The 19,622-nt window shown below is 46.4% G+C and overlaps 1 protein-coding gene across 6 annotated transcripts; it reads right to left on the bottom strand.

The window, feature by feature from the left end:
- Nucleotides 1–302: 302 nt before the first annotated feature.
- Nucleotides 303–19,567, bottom strand: map4k2 (mitogen-activated protein kinase kinase kinase kinase 2). Of its 6 annotated transcripts, XM_030338497.1 has the most exons (33): nucleotides 19,376–19,567; nucleotides 19,173–19,266; nucleotides 16,895–16,952; nucleotides 16,690–16,780; nucleotides 16,178–16,242; nucleotides 15,667–15,722; nucleotides 15,502–15,549; nucleotides 15,314–15,356; nucleotides 14,804–14,876; nucleotides 14,190–14,321; nucleotides 12,837–12,899; nucleotides 12,613–12,694; nucleotides 11,326–11,439; nucleotides 10,293–10,371; nucleotides 9,150–9,202; nucleotides 8,640–8,692; nucleotides 8,328–8,366; nucleotides 7,833–7,866; nucleotides 7,420–7,618; nucleotides 6,722–6,897; nucleotides 6,446–6,487; nucleotides 5,767–5,851; nucleotides 5,042–5,121; nucleotides 4,678–4,738; nucleotides 4,127–4,250; nucleotides 3,783–3,844; nucleotides 3,278–3,381; nucleotides 2,741–2,909; nucleotides 2,309–2,377; nucleotides 2,119–2,205; nucleotides 1,904–1,974; nucleotides 1,401–1,456; nucleotides 303–1,250 (listed from the first exon to the last, which is right to left on the bottom strand). In XM_030338497.1, exons 2-33 carry the CDS (start codon nucleotides 19,263–19,265, stop codon nucleotides 1,163–1,165), a joined length of 2,649 nt encoding a protein of 882 aa, XP_030194357.1. In that variant the 5' UTR covers nucleotide 19,266; nucleotides 19,376–19,567; the 3' UTR covers nucleotides 303–1,162. The 6 variants fall into 6 exon arrangements, with proteins under 6 accessions (XP_030194357.1, XP_030194359.1, XP_030194358.1 ...); XM_030338499.1 differs by having other exon boundaries at nucleotides 7,432–7,618; nucleotides 19,173–19,567; XM_030338498.1 differs by having other exon boundaries at nucleotides 8,640–8,689; nucleotides 19,173–19,567.
- Between the last annotated feature and the right edge of the window lie 55 nt (nucleotides 19,568–19,622).

Below are 19,622 nucleotides of genomic sequence, written 5' to 3'. Positions count from 1 at the left end.
CTTAAACATCTGTAACCTAATACCTAAACTCAACCATCTCTAACATGATTTCTAAACTAAACCATCTTAACAGCAACAATTAAAAATATATCAATGTTGATCTTTACCAACGCAATCCATTTGAAATTGAATCCGCCTTCACCGACGTGTCTTAGCTCGCTGTGGCGATTATATGTAATTGTTTTAGCATTTGGGAATTCAGATCGTTGGGAAGTATGATGAAAGTTTCTTGTTTTGTTACATAAATAGCGGTTATGTAAGAAATCATCTTATTTGAATAATGCAAACGACAAACCAAAAGCTTAGTTAAAATAACACATATTCAATGTCCACTTCATTTAAATATTACAACATGTTTAAGCTTTATCTGAACTCACTATCATTTGCAATGTTGATCAGTTATAGCATTGAATATGTGTGCTACTTCAGTAGTCCCAGGTGAGCCCTACATTAAATACTTTAGTCCGATAATGTTCTCTTCAGTTATGCAAATACCAACACATTAAATTAAAAAAATAACGATATACATATTTTGTCTTTCAAGTATCTCTCAGGAAAGAATGGTTGTTATTTACGTCACCTCAGACATAAATATGACACACTGACACAAAGATTTAAGGTAGTGAATATCATTAGTCTTCAAACTTAGTCAAGCTTGCAGTATGCTACTTAACTTTTAGCACTATATCTCTAAGGCATTTATATCCCAATCTTGTGCATTTTTAAGGGATTGATACGTTTTTGAGTAGAAAAGTAGAAAAAAAAAAGTTCACTTAAATTATCCACTTCATATACCTGAAACCACATTTATCTTGTTTTAATCACCAGGAAAGAATGATAATGCTGTGTGCGCGTGTGTGTCTGTGTGTGTGCATGAAAAGTCAATTGAGCCGTGTGTGTGTGTGTGTGTGTGTGTGTGTGTGTGTGTGTGTGTGTGTGTGTGTGTGTGTGTGTGTGTGTGGAAACTAACGTTATAATGTCAATCAACAGAGTTTGTGCGTTGACATTCTTGCAAGCTACGTCATTAAAATCACAAAGGGCTTGCTGTTTGCACATGTCTGATGGGAGTTCTTCATAGAATATATGGGAGCGCTGAAAATGTCTTTAATTCATGAGCGTTGTTGATAGGGAACAGCTCCTGTCCCACGCCCTCCTCTTCCGCTCAGTAGCTGCTTTCATGACCCGTTAAGATGTAGAGGTTGCTAAACGCATGTGGGTCGTCGGTTGGTGTGCTCTGTAGGATTATATCCCTGCAATGTTCAACACACACACACCCACACACACACGCAGACAGACACACAGAAAGACACACAAACGTGAAATTTCCAACAACTCCTCGGGTGAAGACCATAGATTGTACAGATGGTAGGAGATGACACTATCAATGAGTATGAACGTACCTGTTTGTGCCCAACACCCTGAACAGGCGAGTGTTGTCTGTGATTTCCTGTGTAACCTGCAAATAGAGAGATAAGTATCGGAGTTCAAATCCCCATTGGTCATTTATATAGAAGACACATAGCCCTCAAACTGTTCGATTGACAAATATAATGCAGCCATGGCTACGGAATGCATAGCAAATGGGAGCCAGTATATTAGCCTAATGGCTCATAAAACATAGTCCTTGGTAAACACACAGACACAAACTTTGTTAAAGACAAAGGGAATCTTAAGGAGGAATGGACCAGTATTAAACAGCAATGAGATCCTAGAAGGATTGCATTTATAATGTTTTCATCCTTACATCCATGTTTCCTTTGAATTGTTCAAATTTCTGTCAGTTATATCAGATTTGCTCTAACCCGATCAGAGCATTTATAATTACTTGTATACATAAGTTATGTAATACAGATGCAGCATATGAAATATATATATTTACTCATAATGATGGATGCACCGTTACCTCATTTGAATGAAGACTCCTTCCTTTCAGCCCGTGTTTCCAGAACGCCAGAATGCTGTCCTGTAAACAAACTATCCAAACACAAGACATCCCCATAGGAGGTTACAGTAGGGGAAATGCTTTAGATGTTAATGTAAATATTGCGTAATATGGCGGATTTCATAATGTTGAAATTGAACTTCACAGTAATTGACATAAGATATTACTATACACACCTAGTGTGTCGATCGGGAAGTCAAAGACCATCTCATGGGTTAGCTCTTTGGTGGGAAGCCCTTGCAGATTCACAATCTTAACACTTCCTGCCAAAAAGAGAAATAAGACAACATACATGTCAGCTCATGGTGCAGTCCTTTCCTGCAGCCTGCCACATTGTTTTCCTATTCTAGCGGACTTGATACATACTCTCCAGGGCAATGAGAACCGTGTCTCTGTCCAGCTGTGTCACCTGTCCTGTCTCTACACAGCTGCTCTCTGCAGAGAGAGAGAGAGAGAGAGAGAGAGAGAGAGAGAGAGAGAGAGAGAGAGAGAGAGAGAGAGAGAGAGAGAGAGAGAGAGAGAGAGAGAGAGAGAGAGAGAGAGAGAGAGAGAGAGAGAGAGAGAGAGAGAGAGAGAGAGAGAGAGAGAGAGAGAGAGAGAGAGAGAGAGAGAGAGAGAGAGAGAGAGAGAGAGAGAGAGAGAGAGAGAGAGAGATTTCTGTTTCTCCCTATGGATCGGATAACAACACTTCTTGGCTGAAGAATGACTTCAGAATGAGTTGATCTGTGCCTAGTTTTGGACAGCCCCTTACAAAATGAATCCAGGCAAAGTAACACAATGGCTTCTCCATTGACCTACCCGGTGTGTTATTGGGAGTGCCGTTCAGCTCGACTATGTCAAAGTTGAGCTGCGGGTCCGTGGAGGACGTCCTGCTTCGGACCCCGATGCAGAGCTGAGGGAACTCATCCGTCACCAGCACCAGGAGCTCAAAGACAGGCAGGGACTCTGGGAGGGTTATCGCTATGTGCTGAGGGACACAGGTGGGGGGGGGAATGTGGAAGGTTTATTTGATATGAAGAATTAAAAAGCTGTTGTGAATCTTGAAAGTTATGGTCTTTATGCTTGCTGGATGTCTCTATGCTAGCAGTTGTCATTAGCTTAAACATATTTTGTCTTTAATAAAGAAGGCATCGTCTTTTTTTTTGCGTGTAGTTTAGGTATTGTGATACATTTGTGGCCGTGTGTGTGTGTGTGTGTGTGTGTGTGTGTGTGTGTGTGTGTGTGTGTGTGTGTGTGTGTGTGTGTGTGTGTGTGTGTGTGTGTGTGTGTGTGTGTGTGTGTGTGTGTGTGTGTGTGTGTGTGTGTGTGTGTGTGTGTGTGTGTGGGTGTGAAGACCTTTAGTTGCATGAACTTCTGCAGTGGTTCGTACCACAGCAGGAGGACCAGTCCTGACGGCACGGCCCCACAGAGGAAGGTGCTGTCGGTGTAGGGGTTCCTAGCTGCGAGAGGGAGGGATGGGGGTACACAGAGATCATATTTACCTTCCTGCATCCTCGGGAAACAGCGAAAAGGTGGACTAACTTAACTAGGTTAAAAGATTTGGCCGGTTTGTCAAAACCTCCGGTCAATAGATGAATGTCTAAGTTATGGCCTCATAGCAAGATACAGCTATGGGAGACGCTCAACCCTAGTTTGGATTATAATGGATGTGAATGGCTCGCCAGCTGCCCAGTTTCGGAAGGTGTCTAGTGGAACAAAACCCATGGCTGAGTTATATCTGGACACAGACAATGTCGATAATTGACCGCAAGTCTTAAAAAAGCGGCCCAATCCTTTGATGAAGTCTGCCCTGATGCGTTTGACTCAGCACAGCGTCAGGTAAGGCTCGGCCCACACTCACCAACGCCACACCTCCTGCAGCCTTTAGTGTCTGGTATCTTCACTGAGATAGCATACTTCCTACTGTGGTAGAAAAGGACAGAGAGTCACAATCATTTCAGCCTAAGAAAAGTAAATGTAATGAATTATCCACCCTGCCTAGGTTCAAGCTAATATTATTCATATTCTTATTATTCTGAATTCATTATAAGAGGACACACTAGCTGTACGAGTGCAGGTATAGAGCCAAAAAACATGGCAGGGGTTTTGTCTATTTCTATATATTCTCCCAGATTGGAAGTCCTCAATGAGCTCCTCGTGGAGGATGGCCTGAGCTACGTCTGCGAGTCCCCGGGCTCCACCCACCCGGGGCCGATCCTCTCGCTGAGCCGGTGGGTCCCCAGCGACAGGCTCCCGTGTCTCCTCAGCTGCTGGCCTCGCTGCCCGAACAGGGCCACCAGACTGTGGGAGTACAGCTGGGTGGACTTCCCTGGAGGACACGAGAGAGAGAGAGAGAGAGAGAGAGAGAGAGAGAGAGAGAGAGAGAGAGAGAGAGAGAGAGAGAGAGAGAGAGAGAGAGAGAGAGAGAGAGAGAGAGAGAGAGAGAGAGAGAGAGAGAGAGAGAGAGAGAGAGAGAGAGAGAGAGAGAGAGAGAGAGAGAGAGAGAATAATAACATGAAAGAGAGAGAGACAGTTATAACATGAGAGAGACTATAATATGAGAGAGAGACAGTTATAACATGAGAGACAGTGATAACACGAGAGAGTGAGAGAGAAAAGGTGAAAGAGAGACAGTGATAATATGAGAGAGAGCGCGACAATAATAACATGAAAGAGGCAATAATAACATGAGAGACAGAGATAATATGAGAGAGAGAGAATACTTTAGGTGATCTCTGATAGGTGGAGCTCTCTACCTGATACAGACATCAACACGTTGTTCATCACATAGAGCCACGTGCAGCGCTGGGGGAGCAGCTGTGGGGGGAGAGAGAGAGCGAGAGAGAGAGCGAGAGCGAGAGCGAGAGCGAGAGCGAGAGAGAGAGAGAGATGAGCTACAAGAAGGGAACCGAACCCGACTCAACAACCGCAGCTCAGACATGAATAGTGATGTAACACACTATTCATGTCTGACGGGCTCGTACAGAGGCCTATTTGATTCAACCAATCAGGACGCCATCGCCATTGCATTGGCACAACCTCACCGAATACAGCGCCGTTGTCTGTATTACTCTGGAGGTGCACTGTGGAACTGTACATGCAATGTGTTGTATCGCATACCTTTTCTAGTGTGTCTTCATGAAGCTCATTGAGGTTTAGTGTGTAGACACCCTCTTCTGCCCCCAGTATGAGGTACTGATCTGGATTGAAAAGGGATGTGGAAAACAGGGCTGTAAGTGGGCATGTCATGCTTTCGGTCACAAAACCACATTTCCTTTTTCTTTGGTATTCCCACGAAGGGCTTGTTTATAATAAACCGATGACAACCCACCCTAGGTGGGTATATACAGTGCACTACTTTGACTCCCTGTGTGGGTTTCTCTTCTTTGTCTTACGGGACCCACATTGTAGTGCACATAGGTTCCAGTTTATACGCTCTCGCTTCCCCAAGTGCACACAGGTTCCTCGTGCGCCTGTACGTCTGCCCATGCACACGGCAGAGGGTGTTGTCGCTAGTAGTAATAGAAGTGGTACCAATCCCCAAAGGGCCGATCACACAGACAGAACAGCGTTCACAACCACCAGTGTTTCCCTACGGTTCAAGATGTTTTTATGGTGAGTTCGAATAGGTTCAGCGCATTTTCAGCTCCGCGACAAAAGAGAAGACGTTAAAGAATGTCCCCCCCGAAACAACGTTTAGGGGTTAGTTTGCAGACGCTCCCAGTAGTTAGTACGCCAAGCTGTTTCCTAGGGTTGGTGTCTGTTGCGGTGCTGCTCCGTGTGTGATCGTACCCCCCCTGACCCGTTCTGGGGCCCGGCGGGACCTCGGGAACCTGGGGGCCTACCTCTGGTCTTGGGCAGGATCCAGGTGACGGCACAGTGGATCTTCAGAGGACAACCGTTGAACACTTTAGAGAAACACGCGCCCATCTGTGAACACCAACCATGGGATGAATACATTCGAACGTACGGGCGTGGATGGTTTTGCCACCATTGGTTTGGTATGGGGCGAACCGTTTGCTATGAGTCTGATTTGAACTTTGAAAAGGTGCGGTAGGTAAGATCTCAGAGTTGTAGAGAGAGGGAGCAGAAAAGAGAAGGAGAAAGCCCCGAAAAAAATCGCCCCTCTCTCTCTCTGCCCCCTCCCTCGCTTTGGTTCTCTGCCATTGAGAAGTGTTGCGTTTCACACACGTTGACAGCTGATATGGATTCCCTGAACCAATGAGGGAAGAGATGCCCTGATCGGTAGGAAATCAGCTGGGAGCAGACAGAATCCGAAAGCAGGCACAGTTAACTCGAAACAGGCCGTGCATTTCACCCACAAATAGCTGACGGGTGGCTCTGCCATTACTAACAAACCGAATCATAGCTCTTGAATCTTACCTACAGCACCGTTAATGGCTAGTGATTCTATAGCTGAAAGTCTCCCTTTGGCCCCATGAGATGTGTTGTTGTTGGTTATTTAAGTTCACCCATGCATGGCAGTCGATGGGACTGGTGTTTTGGTTAAGATGTCACACTTACATGGACTTGAGGTGTTGGGGGCAGTCCATGCCAGTCTGCTTTCTGCAGAATTAGAAAAGGTTACATATAGTAATGGAGGTAAGGGTTATAAGACCACAGCGGTGTTGATCTCAGAGGAACAATGAGATCAGTGTCTGTCGTCCGTCAGTACGGTTAAAAATAAAATCAATCAATCAGTAGTTATTAGTTTTATTACTAGCTGAAAACCACCGGTGGCTCACCCACTAAGCCTACTGCCACTAGGACCCAGCAGGCCCACACTGCAGCAGTACTCACAGAGTCCTCCGTCTTCTTCCTCAGGGTGCTCCATTCGGGGGAGAGGGGCGTCTCCCGTTTAGGAACCGCCGCAACGACCTCCGCCTTCTTCTCCGCCAACACGGCGTCCAACACGGGCAGACACGGGTCACTGCCTCGCTGTCGCACGTCCTGGGTGGCCGAGTACCTGGCCAGGCCTGGTGGAGATGAGCGGGGAGGGGGGATCAGAGGACGGATGAGATGAGAGAGATTTGATTTGGGTGACAGGAGCAGAAAGCACAGGGCGACAGGAGATATCGAAGGGAGCTCATCTCGCTCTCTCCGTCTTCTGCTGCCTCTCTTTCCGAGTCTTACCTACAGCAGCTGTATAGTGCGCCGCCATCAACATCTTACATCATGGAATAATCCAATACGTGATTGATTCATTGATCGATTCCTTATTGGTTTTATTTGAAGTGTACGAAATCCTTACAAATAGACGTGCGGTGTAACGTGGCCCATGTGTATAGCAGCGCCTCAGCCCATAGAGTGCAGGGTGTAGCCAAAGCAATTTTAACGATAAACTATTACTTCTGCTGTTTTTTATTGGCACCATGTACAGTCCTATCCGGTCGGCAGCTTTGTTTTTATCCCTTTGAAAACACAGGAACATGTCCACCCTATGACCTTCGCTTATCTATGGGAAGACTTTTATTGTGAAGCGGTCATCCGGGCCGTACCATTTAACTCACCGGGGGAGGAGCCGGCGCTGGAGGTGGAGCTGGAGGCCACGGCCGAGCCAGGACCCAGGGTGCAGCTGGGCCTGGACGTCATGTCCTCCTGGTCCACCACGTCAGGGATCAGGCAGCTGAAGGCCGGGAGGGACGCTGTGGTGGGGCTGAACAACACACTCTTCCTGCCGGCCTGACCACTGCCCCCCTGGGGGGGACAATCCAACATGAGTTTCAGCTGCTCACTCTTTTTTATTGATTATGAGTCATAAGAATAAAGCCCAGCTACCCGAGACTAAATTACAACCAGGGAATTATTCGATTTTTTTGTTTAATTAATTGATGAAAGAAAAAAAAAACGTAAGCGTTAATTTCGAGCAAAAGTGATCACAGGTCGAATCAGGAAACAATTTCACACTTACGTCGCTAGGTGGCGCCCTCCGAATGGTTAAGCTTCTGAAAGACAGTGACGTTTCTGAATGAGACGGCTGTATGATGTCGTTGTTGCAAAGAGCCACATAAACAAACGTAAATCCATCTGCTGTGTAGCCACATCAAATTAAACAAGCCGGGCGATCGGGCAGAAGGAACAAAAAACAACAGGTCAAAAAACAACACAAAAAAACGGACAAAAGCAACAAACACAAGCGCAATAAGCCCAAGACCATAACCAGTGGGTTTTATGGAACAAATAAAGTCTGCTTCGAATGTCCTAGGCCTATAATCAGTGTGATTGGTCACAAAAATAAAAAACATTATTTCCAAACCACTGATGATGATGTTGGTGTCAAAGGTTGTTTAATCATTCATTGACCGCTGAATCATTTTCATTAATGAATTAATGGAGGATCGGGAGTAATGAATGGGCGAGAGCGGGTGGGGGGGCGTTGCTGGAGGCCGGTGACCCAGGGGCCTACCTCAGCTGAAGAGCCTCTTCCACACATTCCAACAGGCTCCTGCAAACAGGAAGACCTGGTGTTTATCAGACTAGTAGGCCTCACTTCCACCACGACAATAGAAGGGGAGGAGCCTCTTTCTGATCAACAACCGGAGCCTAAAAATACTAGGCTTTCTGCCAGGGCTCTGGAGAAAGGGGGGGTCGTATGTTGTTGTTGTTGTTGTTGTTGTTGTGGCAGTTGTTGTCGTTTTGTCCGTGGTTTTACAAGCACCTGGTTCTTTGGTTGATTTGAGAGATTGATCCTTACGTATTTGGTCGTTGGTTAACTTACGGTGAAGTGTCTTCCTCCCCGGAGAGACTCCAGTCGTCGTCGTAGCGTCCCTGCTAAAGAAAGACATGACTGGTCTATTATCCGAGCACGAGCGACATTGCAATGCCAGCCATGATCGAAGGGTCGGTCAAGTCCCCCAAACAAATATTTTGTCAGTTCGAACATTTCTGTTTGGTTGGTGTTGCCGGGGAACATTTCTATGATACTTTTGAATATAAAGTTGTTAAACTGGTGTGAAATATGAGGGGTCTGCCACTTTTGGGCTACAAACTCTTTTCCACAGCAGTAGTTTGACATTGGCCGTGCATCCTTGCTCGAGCGGGAGTGACAACGCCCCTCACACTTCCTCCTGTTAAACCCAACGATTATTCAAATAGCTTCATGGCCTCTTTTGTTTTTTGCCTCAGATCACAATTTCTGAGTCTCCCGGGCTGAAAGTCTCCAGCTAAAACGGACGGGTTGATTTTACTCTTTAACAATCCAATACTTTGGTTCATTTGAGTCCCTTACCAGCTCTGGATCTGTCACCTTTCGGAGCGGGGGCCCGAACTTGACTTGGTCAACTGTAAAGAAAGAAAATTGTGAAGAAAAAATTAGCAATGTATCATACAAGAATAATGTGTCTTTGTGGAGCAGTGTGGATTCATATTATTTCCCCAGTCTATCCGATATGCGTTCACTCTTCAAGTGCAATGGATTAGCAATAGACCCCCCACTGCCCCCAAGAATAGCAGGCTCCTACATAATTCACGTCGAGGTCAATAACAAGTAAAGCATGTGCCAAACTACTTTTGCTCAGAACACAATAATGCTTGCTACACAGTCTATCTGCATCAATGTCAGAAACCAGCTCATATATCCAATGCCATTCTATTATTACGAGTGTTTTGAGTTCTGAAACTATTCTGCTGGGCCTCCAAGCCTTCGTGCCGGTCAGTGCATGCTCTTCCATTGCACAACACATATAAACGTCGCTTGGCGTGTCCCCCTGAAGAAGAGTGGAGGACATTGTACAGCAGGGCACGTCGTATGCGCTGCTGTAAAAATCTCCATAATATCATCCGGGACAATAGCTTCTCAGTCGTGACCCCCCCCCCCCCACGGCTATGTCGCTGGCGTCGCCCATCTTGGACCTCCCCCCCACTCATTCTTCGGTCCATCTCCACCACATGTGTGGGCTAACATGCCATGTGGACAGATTCGTGCACACTGGCATCTCTGTGCGGGCTAAGCACTGGCCAGCCCAGTGACTTCACAGGCCCTCTCCAAGCGCTGCGTCAATGGCTCTGCTTGTGGCCTCACGACGGCTTCCAAGTGGTGGCCGGTGTTTGAAGATCGCACTTCTCTGATCGTTGTTGAAGTCAGCCTCCATTTAAGGGCTTGCATACTCTCACACTTGCTTTCTTGTTTGCGTGTGCTCTCTCCAAACGAGAGGCGCTTTGGTTGCTTTGGTCCTGCAAGAATAGGCCGGGTATGCGAGCCTCCTCTCCAATACCATATTGATGATGTGGTCGTAGTAGTGTGGATATGATACTGCATCATTACTGATTAACACCCTTTGACCTTTGGAAATGTGCGCTTTATAGCTAGAATCCATAACTTGTGTTTTGTGCGTGTGCGTGTGTGTGTGTGTGTGTGTGTGTGTGCGCTCACACTGCTCCTCAGACAGAGTTCTCTCCACAGCCAGGTGTTTCCCTGCTGACTGGATCTTGTCTGGTGCAGCTTCCCCAATCTGCAACAATAGAAAATGCACAATAAGTACTATATGCCCTGCAAGATATGAGAAATGCAACATCTCAAAGCTTCGGTTCATGTCACTCATGTGACTCTTTTGGGGGTAAAACCAAGCATTTGGGCAAACTCAAAAATGATGACCATACAGACATGGTTCAATGCTGACCCGCTGAAATTTGAGTTCTGCAGTTTTTGTTTTTTTTGCAGAACGCCTGCTACAGTTCTGGCTGATATTACCAAACCTTGATTCATTCAGAGTCTCTGGCCTACGTCAGAGGAAAAATATGTTTCTGTTTGATTCATCAAAACATTTCACACCTCTCGCGCACAGGAAGACCTCTACGCTTACTGGGGTTAAACACAGGATCTATCACTCTTTAAAAATAATTGTTGTATCGTTCATAAATTGCGGGCCCCACGGGACAGCATAGTCAGTGGCTAGAGATAGCCGTCTCTGGCCTCACGTGTCATAATCTACCCATCAGTACTTCCTCTCTGCTGCAAACTTTGGGACATGGGTGACCCAGCATTGTTCCAACATGACAACGTCGCTTTGGTGGTAAAGTTCAGAATGGGGTAGTTTCGATGAACCAAACTCATCAGTTGTGACAGTAGGCCAATGGGTCCAGTGCTGATCCTGACTGTATCTTAACAATGCAAAGGACAACTGGTGATTAACTCTTGAACAGGAGAAGGAGAAGGAGGAGGAGGACACCTGATAACCAGCAGGATTAGGCAGATAACAATCAATCTAATATTTGATCTACTACCTAATACAAAATGAAGAAAATACAAACCAACTTCAATTCTGATTCCTATAAATCCCGACTAGGAAGAGGAAAGGATCCAAAGGGAAAGGAAGGGAAGGGAAGGAAAGGAAGGGAGAGGGAAGAAAGGGAAAAGGACCAGGACGGACGGACGGACGGACGGACAGACGGACGGACGGACGGACCTCCAGCTCGCCGTCGTCCATGCTGTGGGCCGTGGGGTGGAGCTCGGGGTGGTTGACCGTGTCCAGCAGCTCGATCACCAGGTTACGCGTCAACAGCTGCGTCACAAAGGGATGCTGAGGGAGAGAGAGGTCAGAGGTCAGACACGGTGAGGGAGGCTCGGGGAGTCAGAGACATGGTGAGGGAGGTTGGAGGAGACACAGGTCAGACATGGTGAGGAGACAGAGGTCAGACATGGTGAGGAGACAGAGGTCAGACATGGTGAGGAGACAGTCAGAGGTCAGGCATGGTGAGCAGACAGAGGTCAGACATGGTGAGGAGACAGAGGTCAGATATGGTGAGGAGACAGAGGTCAGAGGTCAGGCATGGTGAGCAGACAGAGGTCAGACATGGTGAGGAGACAGAGGTCAGACATGGTGAGGAGACAGAGGTCAGACATGGTGAGGAGACAGCGGTCAGACATGGTGAGGAGACAGAGGTCAGAGGTCAGGCATGGTGAGCAGACAGAGGTCAGACATGGTGAGCAGACAGAGGTCAGAGGTCAGACATGGTGAGGAGACAGAGGTCAGACATGGTGAGGAGACAGAGGTCAGACATGGTGAGGAGAAAGAGGTCAGAGGTCAGACATGGTGAGGAGACAGAGGTCAGACATGGTGAGGAGACAGAGGTCAGAGGTCATACAAGCTGAGGGAGGCTGGAGGAGATAGAGACGTGTGAGGGATGGTCCACGACACAATCCCCGTCCAATCCAAAACATGCACCAACCCATTGGCAGAGAAAACAAATATATGCAAAATACCCGACATCTTTAAAATTAAGTTGTGGGTTCGGTAGTGCGGGCGAGGCAGTTGAAAAATATTCATAGATATCCATTGTTAACAATGCTAAAGGCGTAACATATCCTCAATTTCATTCATCTTTTTTCATTCATTTAGGAGATCTTCAAGAGAATGTTTGGTTTGACTCGATCTCAGCCCGAAGCACAGATTCGGTTTGTTTGGGCTGGACTCTGAGAGTGAACCATGTTAACAAAGGCAGCTGCAGCTGCAGCGTTTAAGAGGTACACACAGTGGAGGGGAGCCACAGCAACACATGACATCAAACAGCATGCCCTATAATGATAATGAGCCCCCCCGCTGACGTGGGGAGAGAGAGAGAGAGAGACAGAGACAGAGAGAGAGAGAGAGAGAGAGAGAGAGAGAGAGAGAGAGAGAGAGAGAGAGAGAGAGAGAGAGAGAGAGAGAGAGAGAGAGAGAGAGACAGAGAGAGAGAGAGAGAGAGAGATTCACCTGCAGTAGTGTCTCAGCCGAGGGCCTCTTACGGGTGCTTTTAATAAGAGACATCTTGACAAAACTATGGAACCCTGAAGACCTGCGGAGACAGGAGAGTGACAGGGTCGCATGAGGAGGGCAAGCATGGAAGATACCGGAACAAGGGAGAGAGAGGGACGCGGGGGAACATGTATACGTGAGGGTGGAATGTACATATATTTCACGTGAACTGTTCATCTTACCACAGGGTTTTGTCCTTCAGTCTTGGTGGCTGGAAGCTGCTTTTGGACATCAGCATAAGTGCTCTGAAACATATTGTTAAATGTCACCGAGCTGGAAACCAGTTCAACACTTTACATGACGCCACTGCGGACTGAGCCGCTTTGAATACAGAGACATCCATTTGACTTAACCCTTCTGAAGCTAGCCAGCTCCAGTCATGTAGTCATCTTAAAAGGTATTGGCCGGTTTGTTAAGACCCCGGCTATATTGTTGACATTGTCGATGTTGAGATGTTAATCAGCAATGAGTTCTCACCCCCTACTGCGGTGTAGACGCGTTCCAAACCTGGGCATTTTGGCTAGCCATTATATTCCAAACCAGTATTTAGCAGCTCCCGTAGCTGTGTCTCGGTTTGTCCAACACAATTAATCAGATATGAACCACTCTGGCTAGGGAGCTGCCTCCAATGCTCCTCACAAACAAACAGCTCTATTTAATGGATGTTAGTGGCCCTGTTGGACACGTCGACACCATGAGGGGCTGAGTTGGGGGGGGGGGGGTTGACTGAGCCAACCGGCCAAATCCTTTAAGGTGGAAGCATCGAGTTAGGCTATTTTCTGATATGAGAGTACTGCATCATAAGACTGTGTGAATCGTTGCCGTCTGCACGTCGTGGATACGTTTTAAGAACGGGTCTGCGCCACCAGCTCCTGCCCATGCCCTTGACCAAGGCACTGGACTTAAATAGGAGGTTTGTCCCCGGGCGCTGCACTGTCCTGTACCGCACTGCCCAATACAATATAACAGATTGAAGGAGAGGAAATTTAACGGGAGCATAGGACATATTTTGCAAAAATTATAGATATTTTATCGTAGGCAGCTCATGCTAACTACCGTGGCTTTAGATCAGGGGTGGCCGATACCGTGCCAGGCACCTGGTCACCCCCCTGGGACCCTGTGAGACGCCCGCGGGGCGTCCTCTAGGGGCTGGGCATTTTGACCTTCTTTTCTAATCAATAATGCTTGCATTGATTTAGATTTGATGGCAATGACAACATTGAATGTACTGTATAATTGTAAAAAGGATTTATGAACTAGGACCTTGTCCGGCAAGTTCAATGTCGTACGCACTCTTTGCTGAGACAAGCCGTGCAACTCTGGTTATTCAGGTAGTTTGCATCAAACAAGTAGAGTAGCCCTTCGTATAACTCAGTACGCTTGAAGTAGCTCTCAGGTTTAAAAAGGTTGGGGACCCCTGCTTTAGATGGATAGTTCAAAACACCTTCCAGTGACTTAACAAAGCCTGAGTCCTGGGGGTCCCTCAGGGCACCCCGGCTGGCCGTGGCTCAGATAGTGGCCGCGTGCGCACTCACCTCATGGGGTGCAGCTCGAACATGGGGGGCTGGAGCTCCGCCAGCTCGATGGCCGTGATGCCCACCGCCCAGATGTCACACAGGTGGTTGTACCCGCCCTTCTTCTCCACCGCCGCCACCTCGGGCGCCATCCTAGACGCACGCGTAAACGTTGACGTAGAAAGAGAAGAAGGAGAAGGCACTCATTGGTTGGGTGATGAACTCAGTGGTGGATGGTAAGAAAATGATGTGGGGGAGATTGAATCAAACCCTTATTGGGGAGACTTTACATTAAGGGTAAATTAGTAAACCATCAATTAACATTAATTAATGCCCCAATAGGCATTAACGAACAGTTAACTTATAGCCTAGTAGTCGTTTACTAATGGGGTTCATGTTAACTAAGATACAAAAGTTAATTAGGTATTATATACTAGGTATTGGTACTTTATTTCACCCTATTATTACCCTTATCCCTATGCTACTGCTTTATAATAATGCTGATTACTGCATCGACTATTGCTGATTAATGGCGAGAGATCCGACCAAATAAATCCGGTATGGATGACATAGTACTCTGTGCAGTTGGTGACAGAGTGGGTGACAGAGTGGGAGAGAGAGACACTTCATCTTACCAGTAAGGCGTTCCTATGAAAGACTTTCTCTTGGCAACTGACGCGCTGATCTCTGCTGCCACCCCGAAATCAGCTGGCAGAGCAGAGAGGAGATCAGTGAGAACCCACAGAGCATGAGATGAAGGGCAGATAAGAGGCAGGATGGAAGTACTGCAGCATACTCTACGGCAATCAGCCACTGCAGTGCAAGAGTGTTTTTGATCCGTCTGTAATCATGGGTGCATGCTCGCTTAAGTACAGAAAGTCACATACCACAAAAACAGTGTGCGTGGGTGTGTGTGTGTGTGTGTGTGTGTGTGTGTGTGTGTGTGTGTGTGTGTGTGTGTGTGTGTGTGTTTGTCTGCATGCTTATGTGTATGTGTGTGTCTGTCTGGGTGTGTGTGTGTGTGTGTGTGTGTGTGTGTGTGTGTGTGTGTGTGTGTGTGTGTGTGTGTGTGTGTGTGTGTGTGTGTGTGTGTGTGTGTGTGTGTGTGTGTGTGTGTGTGTGTGTGTGGCGTGATCACAACCGACCTAGTTTCACATCTCCTCTCTCTGTCAGGAGGATGTTGGCGCCCTGTGGAGAGACGCTCCGATGAGTACAACCGTCCATCAACAACACGTCACACACACACACACATTCGAGTAGCTCCCACACCATCCTCACATCGCTGCCATCGCACGGAACGAGCTCTCAGCGTCCAACAAAGCACGACGCTCACCTTTATATCTCTGTGCATCTTGCCCGCTTCGTGCAGGTGATGCAAGCCCTGAATTGGATAAAGAGGAAACAATCGGTTCCAGGTGGAAACCCTGACAGACCCACAGAGGACCTGGGCTCTCTGGTTGTCTGCTCGTTCTAAATGGCCACTGTGACTGCACCTCACCTGCAGTGTTTCCCGGCAGACGTAGGCTATCTGCTTCTCCTTCAAAGGGCCCGTCACTAGAGGATCACACGCAAATATAAATAGAGCTTACAATGCATCGCTTACTGCATAGCCGACCACTTATTAAAGGAATCCAAACTTATTTTGTTCTTGTTTATTTGCCTTATGTCTTTTATTTCTCTTCCATTCCAATTGGTCCGTTATTGATCAAGCTTGCCTCTGCCACAAACATACAGAGCAGTTCATTTGAGCAACTACTCCCAGAAAAGAATGTTATCCGAAAACCAAAAGTGCTCATTTTTGGTACCGACTGGTACTTTGGCAAAGGCCAAGACCAAATGACAGCTAACCCCAAACCTTAACTCTAGTGTGTAGACAACCCCTCCTTAAAACAAGTCTACCCTGCACGGTGGAAAAAAAAACTGAAAAACAGACACACGCATAGCCTTTGTTATTTAGTGTGATGTGTTTGTGTGCGTGCATGTGTGTGTGTACATGCGTGTGTGTTTACCCTGGTAAATATCCTGTAGCGACCCTCCTCCACAGAACTCCATGCAGATCCACAGCTTAGTATTCCTGTGGAAGGGGAACGGCCCTCTATCAGTTCTGTTTGACACTTCTTGAATCACACACTGTATACAGCCCGGAATTTATTCTCAGGCATAGCAGAAGGGTTTCAAATGGGCGAATCATTCTCCTCGGAGGAACATTGTCTATTCATCCAAGTGTCACAAATAACAGGGCACTCTTCTACTCAGATTCAAAAACATGTGTATGTCGACTGACTATCGGCTGTCATATCGATGAACACATAGTTGTTGGCTGGGGATTCCCATAATGATCTACTAAAGGATTCAACTGAAAGATAAAGAGGACTTCATGTTACAGAGGAGATATGCCTGCAAAACACATACACACACACACATACACACATGCACACACACACACACACACACACACACACACACACACACACGCACGCACACACACGTAAACAAAATATTCCCTCTTCTAATACAGCACCTGTGGTAGCTGCCAAAATAGGCCACAATGTTTTTGTGCTTGCACTCCTTCATCATGGTAATCTCCTGTTGGATGGCTGTGATGTCATCGCCTGAACACAGAGTGAGGTTAGCCAGAGGTGCACACACACACACTTGCTTGTGAGCTTGTGTTGTGTTTGTGATTGATCCAAGTTGAGCCAGGTGAAGGCTTTAGAAGGACATACCAGGGTCCAGTTTGACGATCTTAATGGCCGTCATTTCGGAGGTCTTGATGTTACGGGCCTGTGAATAATAATGCGATGTTACTATTCAAGTCGTGTTATTATATACAGGGGGAAAAGCATTGGAAGCAGCACACGATGGCATTGTTATTGTGACAGAAAATATAAATTGCAAGCCTACCACTCTTATGAAGTAAATATGAAGTAAAAATAAGTACATTGTGATATATCACTGCATAGTTTTCTATTTCTTGCCTTTTTATTCAAATCAAAACACAAAACAAAACCTGTCCGAGATATCATGCAGAGCAAGGTTTTCTTAAAAGGTTGCCCTTGTAGACTGTTCTGCATGTTTCTGTTTGCTACATAGCAAAACCCCAGGGATCCAGATCTTATCCTGCTTTGTGACATTAGGACAAGGAGGACAAGACTAGGACCTGTAGTGGCTCTGCCTTCCCATCGTGGTCACCTATTGCCACCTGTCCCTGTTTGTATTGTGTTTAAAGTTTTTCCTTTGGACTTTTTCTGTTCCGAGTCCTTTCAGTGACAAGTTTCGACACAACAGGGGGACGTAATTTCTCCTCTGTTTCATGAACTCCGAGTCCACTCAGAGGAAGATCAGGAAAAACCTGTGGGCCGGGGGAACTCAAGATAACGTGGAGAAAAACAAAAGAAATCGGGAGGGGAGGATGTTTGGAGAAAAACCCTGCCACATCGTGTTCTAACCATGTTTGTGAGGCGGTCAGGGGATTAGTCATGCCCCTTCTCTCTAATGACTGGCCAAGCCGTGGAATGACACAGTGAGGGATTTTGTTTTTTCATCCCCAGAAAACAAGAGCTAGCGCAGGTTGCTTGTAGTGGCTTGGCTGCATCACCTTCCTGTTTTGCTTCCTGTCGTACAACAGCCAGCACACTTCCTGTGACTGAAAACGTCTGAGGTATTTCTGTAGTACAGGTCCAACTAGTACCGAGTGTAGTCCTACTGAACCCAGCTCTCCTTGAGGATTTGGGGGATATTGGGTCACACAAGCCTAGTTTACCAATTGGTACTCCCCGTAAAACTAAAATTTTAATTAGACTATTGGATTAGCACATAAAAGCAATAGGGTGGTTCTAGCAAGGTACAAGATAATTTTACACCAACTGGTTGTCACTCACCATCGACCACCACTTCATTGATAAAGGGGAAGTATTTTCTTTTTTGTTGTGTTGAAAACGGACGTGTTGCCAATGACTAAAATATGCCAATGAGTGAATGTGGGGGTCATTTTTTCTGTAAATAACGGCGATGTCAGAAATCCACACAGGGTACCAACTGACGCTGTCAGTGCCCAGTGGTTTGACCTTTGACCCATTGAGAGACAGCGTCAGAGAGAGAGATTGGTCTTGGATGAGGGGAGGAGATGATGTATTATTGTACAGTCAGCGCAAGGAATGCGACCTAACAAAAGATTGCATTGCTTGCTCAAAGGCAAAGAAATATGAGAATGACGACAACCTGTAGCTCGCTTGTGAGATCATTTAGAATGTACTTGATCCGTACTCCTCAAAGGATTCAAAGTGTTCAATATCAGAGGCTAAATCAGAGATACAAAGAAGACGCAAACTCCTGTTGCTTTAGATTCTGGGCGGTTGGAGAGCAAAGCACATCCTGTAGCCTATACCTTTCTTCATCAGAACAAAAACAATAACCTAAATGTTTTGTGGTCAATATTGGAGGACACGATATACATAACCCGGCTGTTTCCAAATGGCCTTATCTTTAAAATAATAATATTGTACAATTGAGGAGAAAGAGTCCTAGCGTTGATAGTGTCAAGTAGGCTATTGAATGCAATTGCTGTATGATCATCCGTCTCGGTCTAAAATGTCCGGGTTTTAAATATTGCGGGTAAATCTTCATCTGGGCAACTACAATAGTTAATACACAGTTATAGACACATGGCTCATTAATGCATATTAAAATATATGTTTGCAGCTATCTGACGTCATGTATATTAGAAAAACTCGACCTGAGTTTTTAAAAAATGCGCATTCAATTATTTCACACAGAAAAGTCAACGTCAAATACCGAATAACGAGAAGGAAAAAAAACTTAACGGGGACCTTTCCTGACGAACTAATCAGACATATTGAAGTACTAATAACAGGTCAAAAGAGAAAATCGTGCAACTTTTTGCGGATCGACGTGCTCTGGAACTCTGCATTACGGGTCGTGCACGACCCAGCACGAACATCAGGCGAGCACGAGCACCGCAAGGACCCCGGATCCCCCACTCACCTTGAACACATCTCCGTACGTGCCGCACCCTATTCGATGAATTAATTCATAATCATCCAAGGGGTCGAGGAACGAAACTCCTATTGTATTCATACTTGGGGAGGGAGAAACTAATTAAGTATCCCGATAGTGCTTTAGTCGAGCATCACAATGTTTGGTAATTAAGATACAAGCAAGAGGATGCAGCAGCAGGACGTCTATACCTGACTTAATGACTCATTAGAGCGGACTCAATTACGCTATATTGATCTAGAATACGGACGACTGCGACGACATGATCCTTCTTTCTCCGCCGTTCATGATTGATTAGTCCAAAGCCAGTGTGGCACGAGTCGGAGAGCGCTGTAGTCCCTAGAAAACGGGTCCGGATCTTTCGACTCAATTGCGCATGAGCGAATCAGAGCCTGGGAGCTCGCGCGGTGACACGGCGGTGTACACTTTGCTTCCGAC

Source organism: Gadus morhua, chromosome 17 (assembly GCF_902167405.1).
Source record: "Gadus morhua chromosome 17, gadMor3.0, whole genome shotgun sequence".
Lineage (NCBI taxonomy): Eukaryota > Metazoa > Chordata > Actinopteri > Gadiformes > Gadidae > Gadus > Gadus morhua.
The sequence above is the reverse complement of the archived record's forward strand: the minus strand, read 5'-3'. Positions and strand labels throughout refer to the sequence as shown.